General features: G+C 42.5%; 1 protein-coding gene across 1 annotated transcript; it reads right to left on the bottom strand.

Moving 5' to 3' along the window:
• Positions 1 to 1754: 1754 nt before the first annotated feature.
• Rbm24 (RNA binding motif protein 24) lies at positions 1755 to 14997 on the bottom strand. Its single transcript, XM_048348420.1, has 4 exons — positions 14234 to 14997; positions 12958 to 13081; positions 11091 to 11145; positions 1755 to 3935 (listed from the first exon to the last, which is right to left on the bottom strand). The coding sequence occupies exons 1-4, from the start codon at positions 14399 to 14401 to the stop codon at positions 3572 to 3574; spliced, it is 711 nt and encodes a 236-aa protein (XP_048204377.1). The 5' UTR covers positions 14402 to 14997; the 3' UTR covers positions 1755 to 3571.
• Between the last annotated feature and the right edge of the window lie 5547 nt (positions 14998 to 20544).

Below are 20544 nucleotides of genomic sequence, written 5' to 3' on the forward strand. Positions count from 1 at the left end.
GGAGACAATGAGTGCGAGGAGGCTTTTATAGCCTACCCACTCTAGGTAACTCATCAACTCAATCACCCTTTGAGTTAATGGATTCATCCACGAATCAAATATATGGATCAATCCATTCAGGCAGAGCTCTCATCACCTCTTGAAGGTCCCACTTTTTTGCAAATCTTAGTGTCTCATCATGAGGAGTAAATTTCAATGCAAACTTAGGAGAAGACAAATAAAATCTCATTTAACCAGTACAATCTGAGCGCTAGATGGAGCAAAGAGGGTGGGTGCCATCAACTCACATGTGTCCAGTCTAACAAGGGTTAAGCTCACCCTAATAGTAAGTAATGGATCAGGACTCATCTCAGACTTCAGACTCAGTACTTTCTTAACTCTACAAATTCCAATAGCCTGTCAGATCAATAAAGATCAATAAACATCATGGTCATTTTTCTCTTGACTAGATATTTTAAAAAATCTTCTCTTTCATAAGTTCAAGTCCTACTAAACAACAGTCTTGCTCATTCCCTATAACTGCTGATATTATAACACATTTGGAAATATACAGCACCCCCCTCCCAAGGGTACAACCTGGGTAAGTGTACTTTTGGCTGTCTTGAGACAATGGTTATTTTTCACAAGCTTTGTCTAGAACTGTCTGGCGTATTATTTTTTTAAATAAAAAAATCAAGTACTTCTTCATTTGAAGTTCATTTCAAGTAATAGATTGTTGAGGACTAAAGTGACCTTTCTTCTAGTTGGAAAATTAAAACATGTCTTTTGGAATAAAACAGCCATCAGTGCATTGAATGAAACAAGTAGCTTAGAAATTGTTTTCCTGCTCCTAGAGAATACCTTGGCTGTGCAATACTATCTCTCCCTAGAGATAAGCTGGTGTCTTATGTATCCTTGGAAAACTGAAAGCAATTGAAGTCTGCAATCATGATGACTTGAAGTAGAATGACAGTTATCAAGAAGTATGAAATGGAGTTTGCTAACACTTCCCTGTTGTTTATAATTGCTGAAAACTAATTAAATGCAAGAGGAGTATCATGGAACTAGAAAAGAGGAGGACCAAGAGGCCAATGAAGACTCACTCTCTAATAACCAGAGTATGGCATGCACATACACTAGGAGAGTTACTCAGTCAATATGACTGACAGCTGTATAGTTGATGTTCAAACATGTAACTTACTAGATATTATATCACTGTGTAAAGAAATACAAAGTCAAAGACATTCCAGTAGGTGAGTTCCTCTTTCGTTAGCTGTCACTCTAGGATATTAAAAAAATGGCTACTCCATACTTGCTACATATTTAGCTCTGTGGCAAGTAGATGGCATACCTTATTTCACTTAATATTTAAATGACCATATGAGAGTGGCTATCATCACTGAGAAATCCATAAAAACAAACAACCGCATAGGAAGGGTATTTGTGAAAAGCAGCTTGCTCCACTCACATTGTTAGAACTTGGGAGAGTCTCATCACCAACTCTCAGTTTACCTGAGCTCAGGACTAGTTGCTGATACAGCTTCTAACTGGCCCATTCCCTTACAACTCATTTCTTCTAAACAGCAAATCAGTTTGTCTTTAGGGTTCACTCTGGGGAATATCTACATCCCTTGGTAAGTAAAAGGGGCAGCTATGTAGTAAAGTTTACTTTGAAAGTATAACAATGGGGCATCTGGAGAATTTCATGCTCACTGAAAAAGTTGAACAGGCAACCAATTATCTTGACTATGGAATTAGAAACAAGCAAGGCAACAGAAGTTTTTAAAAATTATATTTAATACAAGTGAATAAGATTAGAAGATCTGAAATGTTATAAAGCCATATACACAATGAATAAATAATTTGCACAGGAGAGTCATGTCTACATTACATAACACTGTCTAGTATGGGAATACTTAAATCCAGTGATAATGGAGAAAAGTCCATAAAAATGCTAACCTGTCTTCCCTTGTATGAAATTGTTCAAGTATAAAAATCCAATACAGTGTAAAATAGTATTCAATTTAGTTTAAGAATAAAAATTGCAAGTATTGCAGTTTCAGAAGAAAAATGTAAAGCAGCATTTTGAGACTACATCAACTACATAAGAATAGTGTGGAAGCAATGATTTGCTGGTAGATGAGGTCTATAGGAGGAAAAAAAAACCCAGAGAAGCATGAAACTAGCCATGTAGCTTGCTTTAAAAAAAACTCAAGACTAAAATCAACTAAAATGTGTTAATGTAAGAGTACTCTTATACAGTGCACATATGAATTTAAATAAATCCAAGTCAACATCTTTAGTTGAATAGGTTAATATTTAATATGCTACATCTAGACCTACTAAATAATTTATGCCATGAGATGAATACATAATTTTACAGTGTCACATCTAAAGTTCCTTGCTTTAGAGTGCAGCATAGTAAAACTTAAAAATAAATATCTTAAATAGCATTACTATTAAGGCACAGTATATAAACCACATCATCATTAACCATTGAAGAATTGTAATGTCAATGACCTCGCTGACTCAGATTACTGTATTCACTAATAAATAGCTTTTAAATAGGACTCTGAAATAGATACTAAAAAGTGTAAAATTATTTAAAAAGAGAGGGGAAGGAGGGAAAAATAAATGTCCTTAAGACATATAGTGCCAGCAAACTTGCCTGCCTTTATTCCTAAACTCCAAGTCCAGACAATAAATAGAAAGAGAAGGCTGTTGGAGTAAATGCTTGATCCTGTTTAGGGATCAGAATTGCTGACACCAGCAGATACAAGTTTCCCAAAATTGAAACAGGATGGGGAGAGGGATTAGAATGTGACAAGCTCATCAAACAAGCACAAGTGATGTGTTCTTTCCAGAACTGGGTGTGTTACTGATTGTCTGCCCAGCTGCTGCACCGTGAATTCCACACCACTTGTTCCCCAGTCCCATTCGTTCATGGGACAGATGAGAAAATCGCTTTGGTGCCTGTCCGCCACTGTACCCACCACCATGCTCCTAGCTTGATTGTTCGGTGCCCATATTTGAGATAGCATAAACACTACCTTCTTCCTTGAAAAAGTAGGCCGTAGTGACTGCTAAAAAGAATGATCAGCACTTTAGCCCCTTTTGTTTTTCTAAAGTAAAATAACAACAACAAAAACAACTTTTAAACATAATTCAAGCTACATATTGCTCACTCTGTAATCCCTGGTTCAACTAGATTCAAATAGCATTTTCTAACTTGGAAAAGGCAGTTTGCTTCCCTGATACTATAAAAAAGACCCAAATAAAAATCTGGTTACAAAAGTGAAGTGTCAAGGATAGCCCATGTCACCTTCTTATCGGTTGGTTACCCAGGCTCTTGGGGATTGATTTCCAAAACTGTGCCTGCCCAAACCTCAGCTTCTCACCTGTGGCCTCATCTAGGTCACTACCAGGAGTTTTAAAAAAGAAAAAAATAAGAAGAAGAATTCTGTTTCAACAATAGCATTTTTTTTTAAAGCTGTTAATAAGTCAATGTTAACTCTTTCATGAACTACTAGAACTTGGGAAATTGGGAGGGGAAAAGAGGAAACGATTCAACTTTGATCAGATGGGCCGAGGTCTATTGCATCCGGTCTGTTTGCAGCTGCTGAGGTTGATACTGGCCAAATGCAGCTGCGGCAGCAGCAGCAGCAGCTGCCGCAGCTGCTGTCCCAGGGGCAGCGGCGGTGATGGGCTGCTGGACGGCATAGCCATAGCCCCCAGCAGTGACATATCCGGCGGCGGCGGGGGAGGCTGCATAGGGGTACTGGTCATAGGCAGCGGCTGCAGCAGCAGCAGCAGCTGCGGCTGAGTACTGCGCATAGGCGGCTCCTGTGTAATCGATGTAGGGGGTGGTGGAAGCTGCAGCTGCCGTTGGCTGGACGTGTGGAATCACCACTCCAGGCTGAACGAAAGCCTGTGGGTAGACATAGTGGGCAGGTATCCTGGAAAGAAATGGGATATCAAGTCAGGCCACAAGTCACTTCCCCTGAGGGGGAGGTAGTGTTTTGTTGTACAGAGATGAGACAAACTCAAAATTTAGTGGTTATTATGAGCATAGGGTTGCCACAATATCTACTTGCTAGTGGTTCATTCAAAGTCCTCTGGCAGTAGCCACAGTTTACCCAACACCCCCCCCCAAAAAAAAAATTCAGGAACCAACATAAGAAGATTGCCTCCCTGTTAGAATTTTCACTGGAGAGTATTTAGAATCATAAAGGATCATTCACAAAGAAGTTTGGGAAATAAATCAAAGTTTATAGGGCTGGGCAAGTAAGAAGTTTAACATGGTTTGGTTAAGACTTTAGAAACTCTTGTAAAGAGTTCCTGGAAGACAAAGCAAATAGAAAAAAAATACATCTCCCTGAACAGCAACAGGACTCAGAATTGAATCCGTGATCACCCCATTCTTTGGGAGTGATGGCCCATTTGTAAAAACTAAAATCAATTTTCACCCAAGTCTGGAGGTTTATTATCATGGCAACCCTACTTAGAATTGCTAGGCAGACTCAGCACACATTAATCTCTCTGCAACCTCAGTCACCCTTATTAAAAAATAACAATTAAAAAAAAGAAGCAGGCGACAAAATAAAGAAAAAAGTTTTAAGAGTTCACAAGTGTGGTAAACACAGCACAGTCAACACTCCTCAAACGAACTGTAGTGCAGCTCTCTCTGTCACAGAGGCTGTTGTGGGAAGCTACGGGTCTGCTATTCACATTCATGGCCGTGATTTCCAAAGAGGTTGTGCACACACTTTCTTTCTTTCTTTCTTTTATCTTTCCAGAAAAATCCATAAGGACACAAAGGTCAATCAAACCTGTTGGACTATCAGGCAACTGAGGGTCAGCCAGCTTGTTTATCTCTATGCAAGACAGACAGAAGGGAGGTTGGTATGTTGGTGGAAAAGGAAGGAACAGGGAAATACAACTGAATATTTCCAAACTTAATAGAAACTTAAAAATGTGTGCATTATAAATACACATTTATTATGCATATTAACTAACTCTCGTTTCTCCTCCAAATCAATAGAAACAGATTTAGTACCATAATGGTCGTAAATCCACCCTATTGATTTATATTTTGTACAGGTCAATTATGCAATTATGGATTATCCTGAAAAAAAGGTCATAAAAAGTGAAACAAAAGCAAAATACTTAAAAAAAATCATACACTCACAGATCACATACATGACAGACTCCAAGGATCTTAAAGTTAATTTGGTTAAAAAAAAATCACCAGAGCTTTGTAAAAACATCCCATGCATGTCAACTCTCTCTTGTGATTTGTAACTTCCCACTGGTAAAACACTATGCCAAATATCTGATTTATTTTTAAAAAATATCTGGGCACCAGTGGCTCATGCCTGGAATCCTTGCTATAATCCTTGCTATTCAGGAAGACTGAGATCTGAGGATCACAGTTTGAAGCCAACCTGAGCAAAAAAAAAAAAAAAAAAAAAATGTCCACAAGACTCTTATCTCTAGTTAATCACCAAAAAGCCAGAAGTGGATCTATAGTTCAAGTGGTAGAGCACCAGCTTTCACTTACAAAAACTGAGGGACAACATCCAGGTCCTGAGTTCAAGCTCCAGTACCAGTAAACACACATACAAAAAAATGACATCAGAACTCTCCATCTCTAAAATGATGACCCTGAAATGCTTAGGCTGTCTACAAATGCAGCTTACAAAAAAGCACAAGCACAGGACAAGCTTCATATTTACAGAACCCAAACAAGACAACACATGTAGATATTTCAAAAACAAACAATCCACCGGCCCAGAGATTTTGCTTTGCCTGTTCAGAATTTAATTGAAAGCGCACATTAATGAACATCATGGAAAAGATAAATTTATCAGAGAGGGTAGTGAACTTTGACCCCAGTGATAAAAATACATCCCAGTTATACTAGAATCAAGATCTTTCCCAGTGCCAGCAGAAACAACTTCACCAAGTGTTTCTGAGGACACTCGAGATGTTCTTAACGGCTTGTCAGAAACCAGGCGCCTGCTCAGAACATTGCTGTAGATCAGGTGACCGGCTCACCCTTGGTGACAGGTGTGGCTTTATGAAACACTGTCCCTGGAGCTGCCCCACCCACAATGTGCAGACACAGCTAAGACAGACTCCTCTCATGCCAGTTTACAGGAGGTGATGGACAGCAGAGGCTGTGGCCGCGCTATTTTTGATCCTGTCATGCGACAAGGGTTTCCAGCGGGTAAAATGTCTTTATAAGGCCAAAGTAAAACATCTATCAGCTGCAAAGGCCGGCCAGCATGAACCTCACTGATACCGAAACATTAACCCCTGTACTCCCAGAGTAGTGAGGACAACATGGTGGTTTGCATCTCTGGATAAAGGAGTGAGCTGAAAATAAGTTGGTTCTATGAAAAAGGCAAGATCAAGCGTGTGTGTGTATGTGTATAGAGAACATAATAAATATAGGAAGAGTTGCCTAAAGAATTTTTGTTCTGGCATTTACTTTACAATAAGGAGTAACTCTGGCTTGATTAAGCCATCCCATATGGACATACATTTTGCTGGAAGATCAGAATCCTACAGGAAGTCAGGCAAGGGTGAGAAAGACATCTGCCAAGCAAATAAAATCCTAGGGCCCTTTAAGGCTAGGGGAAAGGAGAGCCCAAAAGAGCAAGGAAAGTCTAACACAGCTCAGTTCCGGAAGGAAGACAGAATCTGAGTAACCAATAACGTGGTTCTTCTGAAAAAAAAAATTCCTGAGTTCTGGGCTTTTATAATATCCACAGAATTCAGAAAGTTGACTTAAAGAACCTTTCCACTCTTAGGTTTCTACCAATGTCTGTTCCTTGCACTGCAGAAAGTACACACCCGACAGTTAGAAAAATGCAATAGCCAAGCAGATACTTTGGGTAAATTTTAAAGAAAATTGACTACATTTTCCTTTTCTTCCTACCTCTTCTAGCATCTGAAACATCTCTCTGTTGTAGACCAGGCTGGCCTTGAACTGACAAACCTTTTGCCTCAGCTTCCCAAGTACTGGAGTTACAGGTGTGTGTTACTAGGACCAGTTATTCTGTTGGCTTTTGAGCCAGCATGCAAACTAACTTTCTCTTCTAACCTGATGCACCCATTGGATGACCCAAGCCTTCGTCCTGTTAAAGGAGTTACTGGCCACTGATACCACACTGAACTGTTCCTCTTAGTCTTTAACATGCTAGGTGTATCATGTATCTGGCTCCAACAGACCTTTCCAGTATTTTCTTCCTACCTTTCCTTAAACCCAGGTTACCCAGATCCTTAATGTTCCCTGGATGTGTCACATTTGCCCAGATCCTTACCTTTGCTCATGCTATCTATCCATCTTTCACGTGGGATGCCAGTCCTCACTCAAACTCCACCTGTTAAAATCCAAATCCCATCCATCCTAGCTCTGAGTTGCTATGCATTTGACAAATTTAGCTAAGAGAAGAACCTACAATGATGACCATGGTAACATCATATTAAGATAGTTCCCTATCATGACCCTCCTTTAAAATCTAGGCCATCTCATGGTTCATGCCCCTAATCCTAGCTACTCAGGAGGCTGAGATCTGAGGCTAGAAGTTTGAAGCCAGCCTGGGCAGGAAAGTCCATGAGACTGTTATCTCCAATTAACCACCAAAATGCTGGAAGTGGAGCTATGGTTCAAGTGGGAGACTGCCTTGAGCACAAAACCTTAGGGACAGTTCTGAGGCCTTGAGTTCAAGCCTCAACAACAACAAGAAGCCTCAAGAAGAACAACAACAAATCTAGGCCAACTTCTCCTTTCATGAAGACTTCCTGGATCCCATTGACCTAAGTCTGATTATCTGAGGCCACATGGACAAACTCTTTCCCAGCATTTATCTTTTTTTTTTTTAAACACACACACACACACACACACACACACACACACACACACACACACACACACACCCTGGATTGTAAGGGATGTGGAATTTAGTCTTTGGGGAATATGATTTGGCACTTAGGAAAGAACACAGCTTTTAAGTTCTGGTAGAGCATGACTCTGAACCCATAATGGAGGTAGGGGGGAAACGCAGGGAGGAGGGGAATTAATGAACCTCTATGTTTCTTAGTTTTTCAGCGAACTCAAAGAACATTAGCAATGCCTTTGTTAAATGCTTATTATGAGACAAATTATGTAATTTAGATAAATCTCTTATTAGTACTATGTGTGTAGTAGAGGTCACTCCTCCACCCTCATCCTGTGGTATAAATACATAACACAAGGTAACCCCAGCATGAAACCGAGAACTGAAATGTATACAAGAAAATGATTAGTTCATCTGATCTAAAGTAGCATAGAAATGCCCACTCAGAGATCTGGTGCCTCTCCTTTACAAAGTTTCAATAAGAGATGCTTCTTTCAAATAAACTATTTAGAATCTCTTGTTCAATGAACCCACAGATTCATATACATCTATCCAGTGTGTTGAATCACTAACTGTCCAGCCTGTATTTTGTCTTTAAAAACCTAGAGTAATCTGGGGACCATTTAAGGACCACATAAAAATAATGGTTTAGTCATTAGAATTTCAAACAAGTAAAATTAAAAAAAAAATCCTCAGGCTTTTCTCACACCTAAAATAAGAACCATGTGTCACTCAAATAGAATTTAAGATGACCAGGTGTAATTTGTTGGGTAGAGATTTGGAATTAAAAGTGTTGTGATCTGCTTAAAAAAAAAAAGAGAGAAAGCTTGCTTGGTGTATCTGGAATGCTATCTATTTCTAATAAGAATCACAACCTTAAACAATTTGTATACACAGTAATAATCACCATTCTTTATAAAGACAGTTAACATTAGAAGAGATAAAAAAAAAATCCCAAGAAGTTACTATCAAAACATGCTTGATTTACTCAACATTACCTTGTTGGTTCTTTTCTCATGTTGCTTTCTTTTTCAAGGACCAATAAGAACGATCACAAACAGCCAGATGTCTATACTTAGCTCTCAAGAGCACTCTGGTTTCTCCATGTGCTGAGTTTTTTCTCCTCTGTGCCTTTGTTTAAGTTCACCCTGTTCTGAACCCTTCAGTTATCCCCAATCTTCTCTAAACTTGAAGGAGATGTCCCTACTGTTCCACCCCCTGCCAAAAGTCTTGTTCAACTCTTCTAACCCAGCGATTCCTTTGCTATTCAGAATTTCTTTTGTACTTAAGACAATAGCCAGCTACTTAGCAATGAATAATTCTTGGATGGTTTGCATTCTTCTTGCTTCCTAAAATGAATGCATAATTTCCTTCATTTACACAGTGAAAAAATAAACACACACACACAGACACACACACAGACACAGACACACACACACACACACACACACCTGTTGGGAGATTTGGTTTTTATAATGATTTCAAGTCTATTTGTGTGAGATCATGAGTAAACCTAATAGTTCTTCAAATGTATATTTTTCCTTCATCAGATAATCTAGACCAGGGAAATACCCAGCGATGGGCTCATAGGCAGCATGCAGGTTTGTTTGTAAGATCTTTCTAATATAGCTATGCATAGGTGACAGAAGACTCTTTTCTGGCTAAAAAAATTGACAAGAGTAGGCAACAAGAGTTGAGCTACAAGATGGGTTAAAGTAACAAGAAGTATTGAGGTTTTCATGGAAAATATAACAACTCTTTCAAGTCAAATTATGACTATTATTATTGGGCCTGCTCTGGGAGACAAAAAAGTTGACATTTCTCTATGTAGATTCCAGCTTTCCAAGTTAAACATGTAGACCCTAAGCTACAGAGGAAATTAATGCTGAGGGTAAAAAGTCTCTGAATAACTAAGGATTTAAAAAGAAAAAAAGCTTATATCACTAGCAATAGAGTTACAAGAATATAGATCAGGAAGATGACAGCCAAAAGACTGTAGTAGCTAGGGGAAATGTAAGCAGTGACCTCCCACCCAGATCAGGTCGAAAGGGAAGGGTGGCGGAAGTGGTGGTGGGGCGGGGAGGGCTCAGAAATGGAAAGCTGGTAATGACAGGATCCAGAGATGACACAAATCTGAGCAAACTGTTTCCCTGTGAGGTCTGGCAGGTGGGAGTTAGTGCTATCTACTCAAAACAAAAACCAAAGGAAACAAAAATTAAGAAAAAGCAATCCGAACTGGCTAGTGTTAATGGAATCTGATGAGAATTGTTGAACCTTTAAATGAGAACACCTAAGGGTGGCTAGACATTGCAAAAGAAAGAAGCCCATTCCCAGAAACCTTCTCATGAAACAGAAACTTAGGACATGCAAGCAAGGAAATCTGTATTCTTACAGAGAGAAATCACACAGTTCAGCACTCACTACAAAGATATGGTTAAATAGAAGTCACAGGCTATAGCTTATAAGCAGGAAACAAAACAGAACAAAACAAAAAGGCCCTTTGCTTCCCATGGCAAAGTCAAAAGTCAACACTCCTCAACACCACCACCAAAACCAAACGCAAAGAGCCCCTTCCCCGAGGAAAAGAAAACACTTCCACTACAGCTCTTTTCAATTAAGTGAAAAAGCACACAGTTTAGCTATCAACACCACTTCATTACTGTAATAAATAAAATAAAGCACACGGAGGGCTATTGACTATTGTGAAAAAAATAAAATAAAAACAACACCCACATCCATGCATCGTTAATCACCATCTGAGCTTGTGTGTCTGAGTCTACCGGTTACAGAGTTTAATTCCAAACAGAACTATTCCACCTCTTATCATCGTATCCTTCTCATCAGTTAGCTTAACTGTATACGAGCCCTGTCAGGTTAGAAAGAGATAAATAACATTGAGTCAAGTTGAACAGTAGTAACAGTGATGGGACACACGGTCTGGTATACAAGTCATACCTGATATTTTTTGTTTTGTTTTGTTAATCATAAGCTCAACATTTGTCTGGTTTGGAGGCTGCATACTTGGTCAGAAAACTTGACTCATCTAAAAATATTTATGGTATTGGCATTAAAAATACACAAACATATATAATTACGTATAACCAGGAGCATTCTATTACATGTTGATCTTGGCTTTTTATAACAAAGAGAAGGATTAACAAATGGTAGCCATATTGAAGCTTCACAGGGACTGATGAATCAACTTACCCGAAGGGTCTTTGTATAAGGGCCGGATGAAGCTGTTGGACACCAAAGGCAAAACCTAACAACAACAACAAATATCACATTCTTCATTTGTGCATGGTGAGGCTTTTCTTACTCCTATGTAGAAAGTGCCATCTTCCTTTTCTTTTGAAAAAAACCCCCACATATTTGTGATACTTTACAGTGCATCGATATAGATTTACAAGGTAGTCTTATAAATGTTATTATTGATTCTATTGTGCATGGTTAGGCCTTTCCTACTCATATGCATAAAATGCAATTGGGACTTTTCTTTTTCAAAAATTAACCCCTCAGTTTTTGATACTTTAGAGTTGTGGATTTAAATTAAGTTTGATAAATCTTACTGCAAATTCTATATAAAGGTTTCAATGGTCTAAAAACATGAAAACTTTAAGTTGTGAAAAGTTTTGCTGAGACATGAGATCGTCCCTTAGAAAAATTAGTTGAGAAAAACGTTAAAATGAAATCGAGCACAATAGGACTTGACAATGAAAGTCTATGTCACACACTTCCCTACAGTCCTGCTCCTGATCTTGTTACAAAAGTCTTTGTAATTTGGGACATTTTGAAATGCTTTGAAAGATTATGCGTTTCTCAAGTTAGAGTATTACAAACAAGCTTCCACCTTCTGCACAGATACGAATTGCTGAACAACCAGGGATAGCCTGCTCATGCACTTGCTTTCTTTTTCTGTTGCTTTTCTTTTCTTTCTTTTTTTTCCAGTCCTGGGCTTTGGACTCAGAGCCTGAGCACTGTTCTGGCTTCTTTTTGCTCAAGGCTAGCACTCTACCACTTGAGCCACAGCGCCACATCTGGCCATTTTCTATATATGTGGTGCTGGGGAATTGAACCCAGGGCTTCATGTATGCGAGGCAAGCACTCTTGCCACTAGGCCATATTCCCAGCCTGCACTTGCTTTCTTGACAATCTCGTTTCCCATTAAATCCATTTGGATGGAGGTGCTAAAATTTCAGACTGAAAGCCTCAAGAGTGAACAGTGCCTGATTTAATGAGACACATAAAATTGCTTGCTCTAGGAAATGGCTCACTAGTCAACGCTCAATTATTTGTGCTCATGCAAAGGGCAGTAGGGTAAATAAATCAACACAGACAAAATAAGACTGCACTTTGACAACTAATAGTTACCCAAATTTCAGTAAAGTATTCTCATCCTCAAGTAAGCATCATCATCATCATCATCATCATCACCATCACCAATATTATGGTTATTTTACACCTAGAACTTGGGTGGTTGCACTCTTTCTACTTTCTTTCCTAGCTGGGATTCTATGATTTCATGAGAAAGCTGTACCATTCAGAGATCTAGAGATTTCCCTGTGCCTGGTGGTTCACTCAGGTCAGTGTTTCTGTCAGATTTTGGACACAGTGTAGTTGGTGACCAAAAGCAAGATCACACTAAGCAAGAATGAGCACTAGTTGGGGCTGACTACTTTGGCTCATATTATTCACAACGTTCACATCACTGGCTACAAGTGGCTAGCTAATAATGAGGAAACCCAGAGCAGATTCCACATGCCTATCATCACATAGGCAACATATGAGTCAAGCCTAATTCTTCCCGAACCACCCATACCCCAAGATCTTTCTTTCTTTTCCTTTTTTTTTTCCCCTTTGTACACAGTACATTTCAAATCCTGAAAGGAGTATTTACAAGTCTCATTTCACTTTCACGTCTTGGTAGAAAGAATGACCAGTCGTTGCTCAAGTTTTACCAAGCACATGGACAACAGATTCACAGGGCGCCAATATCTAGATAAGGGAATCATTCTATCCCAGAGGAGAGGGTTTTGTTTGTGGATGTGGGGGAGGGGAGAAAGACCTTTCTTACCTGGTTGCATGATCCTCGGTTTTGCTCCCAAGTATGCCAGATTCACATTGGCCTTCCTGCCATCAATGATAGGGTTGGGATCCTTGCAAGCCCTTTCAGCAGCAGCCCGGTCAGCCATGGTGACCTTAGCAACGTACACACACAGACATACATACAAAGCTCTACATTAACCCCTGAAGGAGAACAGGAATCACACTGGAGGAAGTCATTCACCATAAACTTATTCTTTCTTTTACTTGGGGAGGGAATGGGTGGGAAGGAGTGGGTGGGTCTTGCTTCTTGATCCTCCATTAAATACAAATAGACTGAAACAAGGAAAAGAGAAAGGGAACCCTCCACCCCACCGCCCTCCCCATCCTAAGTCTTAAGGGGATCTAGTTGGGCCTAGTAGAGATTTGGAAGCCTGAATTCTTCAAACTCCTGGAAATTGCTTTCTCGAGACCCCCCAATGGCGCCCCTAGGTCCCTACCGGACATCAGAGGCACTGTTTGCTTTAAAGAAAGTCCAGCCTCATATCTATCCTATACTCTTCCCAACCTGCCTAAACACACTCCCCAACGACGACAATAGCTATTGTGCTCTGGGAGCTCCCCTCTCTTCCCCAGCTGAATTTGCACACTCAAATCTTGCGAGGAAGCTTCGTGTGCGCTTTCCGTTCTCCAAAGAGCCATAGCATTCTCATTGGAAAGAGCCTGCCTGTGCGATTTTAAAAGGTGGGGGTGTCACACAGAGAACCCCAGATCTCACGGGGTGTCTCCTCCCTCACCCTACCCGGAACACCAGAAAACACACGCATTTTTTTTTTTCTTTAACAAAGCAACAATGTGCTGGACAAGCGGCCTCCAACCCTAGAATTCCATCATGCTGGGCCACGGCCCCTTCCTCCCAGCTCTTTGCACCCCCCTCCCCAAATCCAGCGGTCACTACAAGTCCCTCTACCCCTGCCCGGCCAGGCCCGCGACCCAGCACCGCGTGGGGTCCTTTAGGATCCCCCGGAGATGGGAAGATGCCTGTCCTCCCTCCCCAGCTCCGCCAAGCGCAAAGTTTCAGTTCGGCCCTGAGCAAAGAGGGAGACAAATCTCTCCGCCGGGGCCCCTCACAGGGTTCCAGCCCAACCCCGACCCGCGTTTAGACCTCAGTGAGGTGGGGGGGGGGCGGGGGGAGCAAGCGTCCCCTATCCTTCCCGCCCAGCCCTCTTAGTCCTCAGTTTCCCCGCCAGCTCCGTGTAGCCTCCCCCCCGCCCACCCCCGCCATTACCCCCATCCATGCAACTTACAAATCCATAGCCCCGCGACTTGCCGGTCTGCCGGTCGGTGATGACCACCGCTTCCTCGATCTCGCCGAAGACCTCGAAGTACTTGCGCAGGCTGGCGTCGGTGGTGTGGTAGGGCAGCCCCCCGACGAAGATCTTGGTGTACGTCGTGTCCTTCTGGGTCGTGTGCATCTTCGCGCCCGCCCCGCGGCTCGGGCTCCGGCTGCGGCTGCGGCTCGGGCAGCGGCTGCGCCTCCTCCTCCGGCTGCGCGTCTCCCGCACCCTTTGGCGGCCGCCGGGGGCCAAGGGCGAGCGCGGGGGCGAGGGCGACGGCGCGGCGGCGGCGAGCGGCCGGGGGCGGCCGGGGGCGCGGGGCGCGCGGCTGGCGAAGTCGCCCGCAGCCCCGGAGTCTGGACTCGGTTCTCTCCTCCCGCCCCCCCTGCCGGTCACGGCACAGATTCTCCGGATCGTCGGTCTGGGTTGTTACGGGTCTGGTTCTCTCAAAGCTGCCAAGCGGTTTCCACTCACTCGATGGGGAGGTAACCACAAATAATAATAATAATAATAAAAAATTGATAATACAAATCGCCAAGTCTTCAAGCGAGGAGTGTGCGAGGAAGAGGTAGATTCTTCTCCTCAGCGGGGCGTGGGTCGGTAGGGTCTCGAGGAGAGCGTCCGAGCGCGGAGGTGGACGCGGAGCGCGTGGCGGGCCCGGGTGCGGGACTCGGCGCGGCTTGGGCTCGGCTCCGACCCTCCCTCCGCCGGAGCTGCAGGACCAGTGCGGAGGACGGCTCACCACTTCTCTGCTCCCTTCCCCCGCGGGCCGGGGGTCGACGCCCGGCTGGGGAGGGGGCGGGCCGGACGCCTGCGATTGGCCGGGACAGCACCTGGGGCGCCCGGCGCCGCCGCCCCCCAGCTGTTGGGAACAGCTGCTTCTCTCCCCGCGCGGCGCGGCGCGGAACGGCGAGGCGCTGGGTCGCCGGGCTGGGGTTGGGCTGGGAACGGTTGCTGGCGGGCCTTGCTCTCGGTGTCGTCGCCTACTCCTTACCCTCCAGAGTCCTGGGGATCCGCACAGCTCCAGCAGGGACCCTAATCGGTCGTGGAGTATGCGCCCCAGCCGTGGTGGGGGGGTGGGTTGGGGTGGGAGCCGGGAGCCCAGTGGCTTCCCAAATTCCAGGGTTGCAAGCCTTTTGCTATAGGCCTCTGTGACTAGGCCGATGGGGGGGGGGGGGGGGGGAGGCGTGTGTGTGTGTGTGTGTGTGTGTGTGTGTGTGTGGTGGGGGTCCCAAGGCTTGAGGAGGTTGCTGCTCCCTCCCTGATACTAGGGGCCAAGGAACTCTGCCAGCTATGCCAAAGGCACCTGAGGCGGATGCCTCAACTTTCCTGTTCCCAAAGAGCTGCTGGTGGTGAGCTGGCATGGGAAAGGAAAAAAATAAAATAAAATAAAGAGCTTTAGAATTGGAGGTGGGGGGGGGGGTGAGACATTAGGTTCCACTGTTCACAGTCTAGCCAAACGTGGAAACCTGTGTCTATCAGGCACTGCTTTCTGCGTTAAAGGACTATAAATTTGTATGTTAGCCCCCACCATCATCAAATTTGGATTTCCTCCTTAACTTATTCAGGAAGATGGGTACAGATGTCTCATCATAAGGTCTCCCCCCACCCCGAATCTATTTCCTTCTATTTGAATTACAAAAACGTTCAGTGACTTGACTTCTATTTTATCTAGACATAATTGTGAAAGGTATAATTTAAAAAAAAATCAACTTGTTATATAACCACTGATTTTCTACCAGCAGTCCTGAAAGCCCTTGTACTGGTACTGGGGCTCGAACTCAGGGCCAAGGTTTTCTCCCTTAGCTTTTTCACTCAAGCTAGAAGCTCTACCACTTGAGCCACACTTCCACTTCTGGCCTTTTGGTGGTAATTGGAAATATGTCTCCTGGACTTTTCTCCTGGGGCTGGCTTCAAACCAAGATCCTCAGATTTCAGCTTCCTGATTACAGGTGTGAGCCACTGGCGTTGAACCCCATAAATATTTTATTAATTTACTACAGCTTGTTGCCACTTGTTTTTAATTGAGAATGCATTTAATTCAGCTTTACAATCATTCAGTGATTGTGAACAGGATATCCCACCTAATACTGTCAGTGAACAATTGTAAGTTATTTCCACTAGGAGTATCCCTGAACTCGCCCCATTAATTGCCAGGAGCCACTCCATTAATTTCTTATAAAGCAGGTCAGTGTGTTAACCTGTTAGAGATGTGCATACGCACAATGTTTCTCTCTCCAGGGCACTTTCGCAGTCAATTTAAGAGAATGAGAAACGTTGCCTTTGCTAAAGTAATGGCAATGCAAATACTTTCGAGCAAAATGCTAAATTCATCTTGACTTCAACATGAGCTTGACTTTTTGAGGTGATTGGATTCTGTTTGAGTCCTCTCCCCAGTGGGAGAGATAGAGAAATAGGAAATGGATCTAAAGATAATTTTTTTTTCTTCAGCCTAAGCCAGAAAAGTAATTAAGCATTTTACAGAGTTAACAAAATACAGAAATGTAAACAATGCTTTTTCCTCTTTAAGTAAAATACAGATTCAAAAGGGAGTCTGTGTAATTGAATGATGCAAGATAATTTTTAAAAACTAGGTAAACAAAGCAAGTCCTAAAATACAGGATACTTTCTCTCCCTCTCTCCCCTTCCCTCCTTCTCTTTTCTTTCTTTCTTTTCTTTTCTTTTCTTTTCTTCCCTCCCTCCCTCCCTCCCTCCCTCCCTCCCTCCCTCCCTCCTTCTTTCCTTTTCTTTCACTTGGGTTTGAACTCAGGGCCTTGTGCTCTTCCTTGGCTTTTGTTGTTGTTTGTTGTTGCTCAAGACTGCCACTCTACCACTTGAGTCACACCACTGCTTCTGATTTTTTGCTGGTTAATTGGAGTCTTATGGACTTTCTTGCCCAGGCTGGCTTCAAATCATAATCCTCAGATCTCAGCCTCCTAAATAGCTAAAATTATAGGCCTGAGTCATGGGTGCCCCACTTAGGAGATATATTTTTAAAATATTTAACATTCATCTTGAGGTGTCACTTAAGAATTATAGTACTTAGATGTGGCTCAGGCAAAATGCTTTTGTGAGGAGCAGATTCTTACCAAGAAGTCTTGGAGAAGGCTGATTGGAACTGTCTGGTCTCTCTTTCTACCTAGACAGAGGAGCCCACCCAGGAGGGGACAGTGATAATGTCAGGGAGGGAGGGTGTCTGGGAGTATACCCAGCAGCTTGGATGAGCACTAGGGATCCAATCTGATCTTCAGGGAAATTGTGACCCCAGATTGAGATACCTGTATGGCAGACCTCAACTCCTACAAATAAAATGCTTTCCTGGGATGGCTCCAGATAAAATAACACACTGGCTGTTCCACCAATCCCATATAGCCCCTGGGCTGGGCTGCCTCTATTATGTAGGGGAACAGAAAATATTTGATAGCTTTGAAACTTTGTTTTACTTCATATAAGATGCTACAGGGATATTCCATAATTTTGAATTCCACAGATAATTAAAGCATTGCTAATCCTCTGGTATTATTATGTGAGTCTCAGAGAACAAAGGTTAAGAGGGAAGGCAAATCTGTTTTCTAAACCTGTTTAAATAGAAGCCATAATTCATTCTTGGTTCAGCTCTGCAAACCTTCATGGAGTGTCTCCACTCACTTAGGCAAGCACAATATTGGGCATAATTGGTGCCTAGTGTAGGTTCTGTTGCATATCTATACAAGGTGAGCCCACTTACAAGGGCCAGGTTCATTGTTGATGGGTTTATGAATCTGAGCCATCAAACCGTGTAGCCCTAGGGGCATAAAAATCTTTCCGAATTCAAAGTTTCAAGATTACTAAGTACCAATTATTTCTGTACAATTACCCATTTCAAATTCAGGTATGAAAAACAATGCTCCAATAATCTTTCCGCTCTCTCGGCTGCCCTTGGCAGAAGATACTCGTATATTCTGAGGCCTTGTATAATACGATGTGTGCTTTGTTGGAAAGAGAGAGCCATAAAATACTGTAAAAGTTATAAATAGGTTCCAAGCTTGTCATATCCAAATTAGTACATATGGATGGTCCTGAATCCTTGGTTCCTACTTGTTCCTTGGCAACCCTGGTAGTGTTTTATTACTTACAGTAAATTATTGTCCACTTTGTTCAAAATCTTTATGTAACTATTAAAGGCTGATGCCAAACTCAAAAGTTTGACATTTGTTTATCTATTTTTTTTCTCTTCTTTTCTCTTCATCATGGAGATCAACTGTATGCTTAGAAGCTTCTAGAAGGACTTTGCAAAAAGAGAGTAATTGTTCACAAAGGCTGGGAAGCACAATTCTGCCTCCTAGGATGTGCCTCAATGTTGCTTTGGATAAGAAGCCACCTAGAGGGCTGATAATATGGCCTAGTGGTAGAGTGCTTGCCTCCTATACATGAAGCCTTGGGTTCGATTCCTCAGCACCACATATATAGAAAAAGCCAGAAGGGGTGCTGTGGCTTAAGTGGTTGAGTGCTATCCTTGAGCAAAAAGATGCCAGGGACAGTGCTCAGACCCTCAGTTCAAGCCCCAGAACTGGCAAAAAAAAAAGAAAAAAAAAAAGAAGAAGCCACCTAGAATGTATGGTCTCATGATATCACTGGGTTAATACAAAGATATATAGCCTCAAGTTTGATGGGAAGAAGCAAGTCTGCCTGCCTGCCTGCCTGTCTGCCTTGCCTGTTTGCCTGCCCTCCCTCCCTTCCTCCCTCCCTTCCTTCCTTCCTTCCTTCCTTCCTTCCTTCCTTCCTTCCTTCCTTCCTTCCTTCCTTCCATCCTTCCTTCCAAAAAAAGTTCATTCTTGCTGGGAGTTGGTGGCTCATACCTCTAATCCTTGCTAGTGAGCCACTAATCTTAGCTACTTGGAGGTTGAGATCTGAAGATTGTGATTTGAAGCCAATGAGACTCTTATCTCCAATTAAGCACCTAAAAACGGGAAGTGAAGCTGTGGCTCAAAGTTATAGAGCAAAAACAAACAAAAAACAAAAAGCTCAGGGACAGCACCCAAGCTCTGAGTTTAATTTAAAAAAAAGTATATCTTTGGTAGAATTGACCAACTGAAGAATATTTAGGCCAGATACTTAAAAAAATAAAATAAAAACATGAGATCCGTGAAAGCCTTTTGTTTTGGTTGTTTGGAATTGTCTTAATTCACCTAGAGAGTTTGTGTGTGAACACTGATGTAAAAACCACAGATTTTCTGACTTTTAGAGACTTCCCATGATCAGCCTTGGCTTTGTTTCTCTAGGTAGCTGATGAATTTCTCTTAGTAACAGACAGCAAATGCACGTAATGGGTTCTACTACAAGCACTGGGCAATCTAGTCAAAGCTGCTCCTTCTCACATCTGGGAGGAATTCATTCATGTTGTGTTAAACCACATCTAAGCTGGTAAGTAAAGTGAAATGAGAATCCGTAACTGTTCACTAGCCATTCAAGTCGTAATGCTTCTTTCACATAAAACACCCCAGATCTCACAGCAAGGCTGGGTTCTTTGGGGGAACTGAGCAAGGACACACTAATGATTGAAGTTCATTGCCAACTTTACCTCGCAAACAATTCTTCCCAGTTGGGTAGGCATGGTTTTAAGTGTGAACACACTTGAAATTATGTTCTATAAATCTGGAAGGCTAGGAAGAGAATACAAGCATTTGAAATGCATGGTGTGCTGCTTTGTATTTTAACCTCAGGGTGTACTTTGGTTTTAAGTCTTTAAACAGTGACCCTTCAAGCTGCCAAGTTATTTTTAGGGAACTGATGGTGCTCTCCAAACGTATTGAATAACCACTCTGTGGATGACAGGTTCATTCTAATGATGTGGCTGTGTGAGGCAAAGGGTGCTGCATGGTGCAAACAGTCTTGAATCCTAAGACAGGAGACTTAGGGCCTCATTCGGGCAGGCAGCAAGCAGCTCCAGGATCTCCTTTGGTTTACTCCATTAAAAAGTACGAATGTAGAACTAGGAGTGTAGCTTAGTGGTACAGTGTTTGTCTAGCATGTTCAAGGCCCAGTTTTTATTTATAGCAAGCAGTGTGTGTGTGTGTGTGTGTGTGTGTGTGTGTGTGTGTGTGTGAGAGAGAGAGAGAGAGGGAGGGAGAGAGAAAGAGAGGAGAGAAAATAGAGAGAAAGGAAAGGAGGAAGGAAAGAAGAAAAATAAAGAACAGAAGAGATGTGAGGGAGAGGAGGGAAGGAATGGAGAGGCCGGGAGAAAAGGGAAGAATAGAGAAGAAAGAGAGAGAAGAGAGGGAGAGGGAGGAAGAAGGAGAGGA

The sequence above is a fragment of the Perognathus longimembris genome, chromosome 6 (genome assembly GCF_023159225.1).
Source record: "Perognathus longimembris pacificus isolate PPM17 chromosome 6, ASM2315922v1, whole genome shotgun sequence".
NCBI lineage: Eukaryota > Metazoa > Chordata > Mammalia > Rodentia > Heteromyidae > Perognathus > Perognathus longimembris.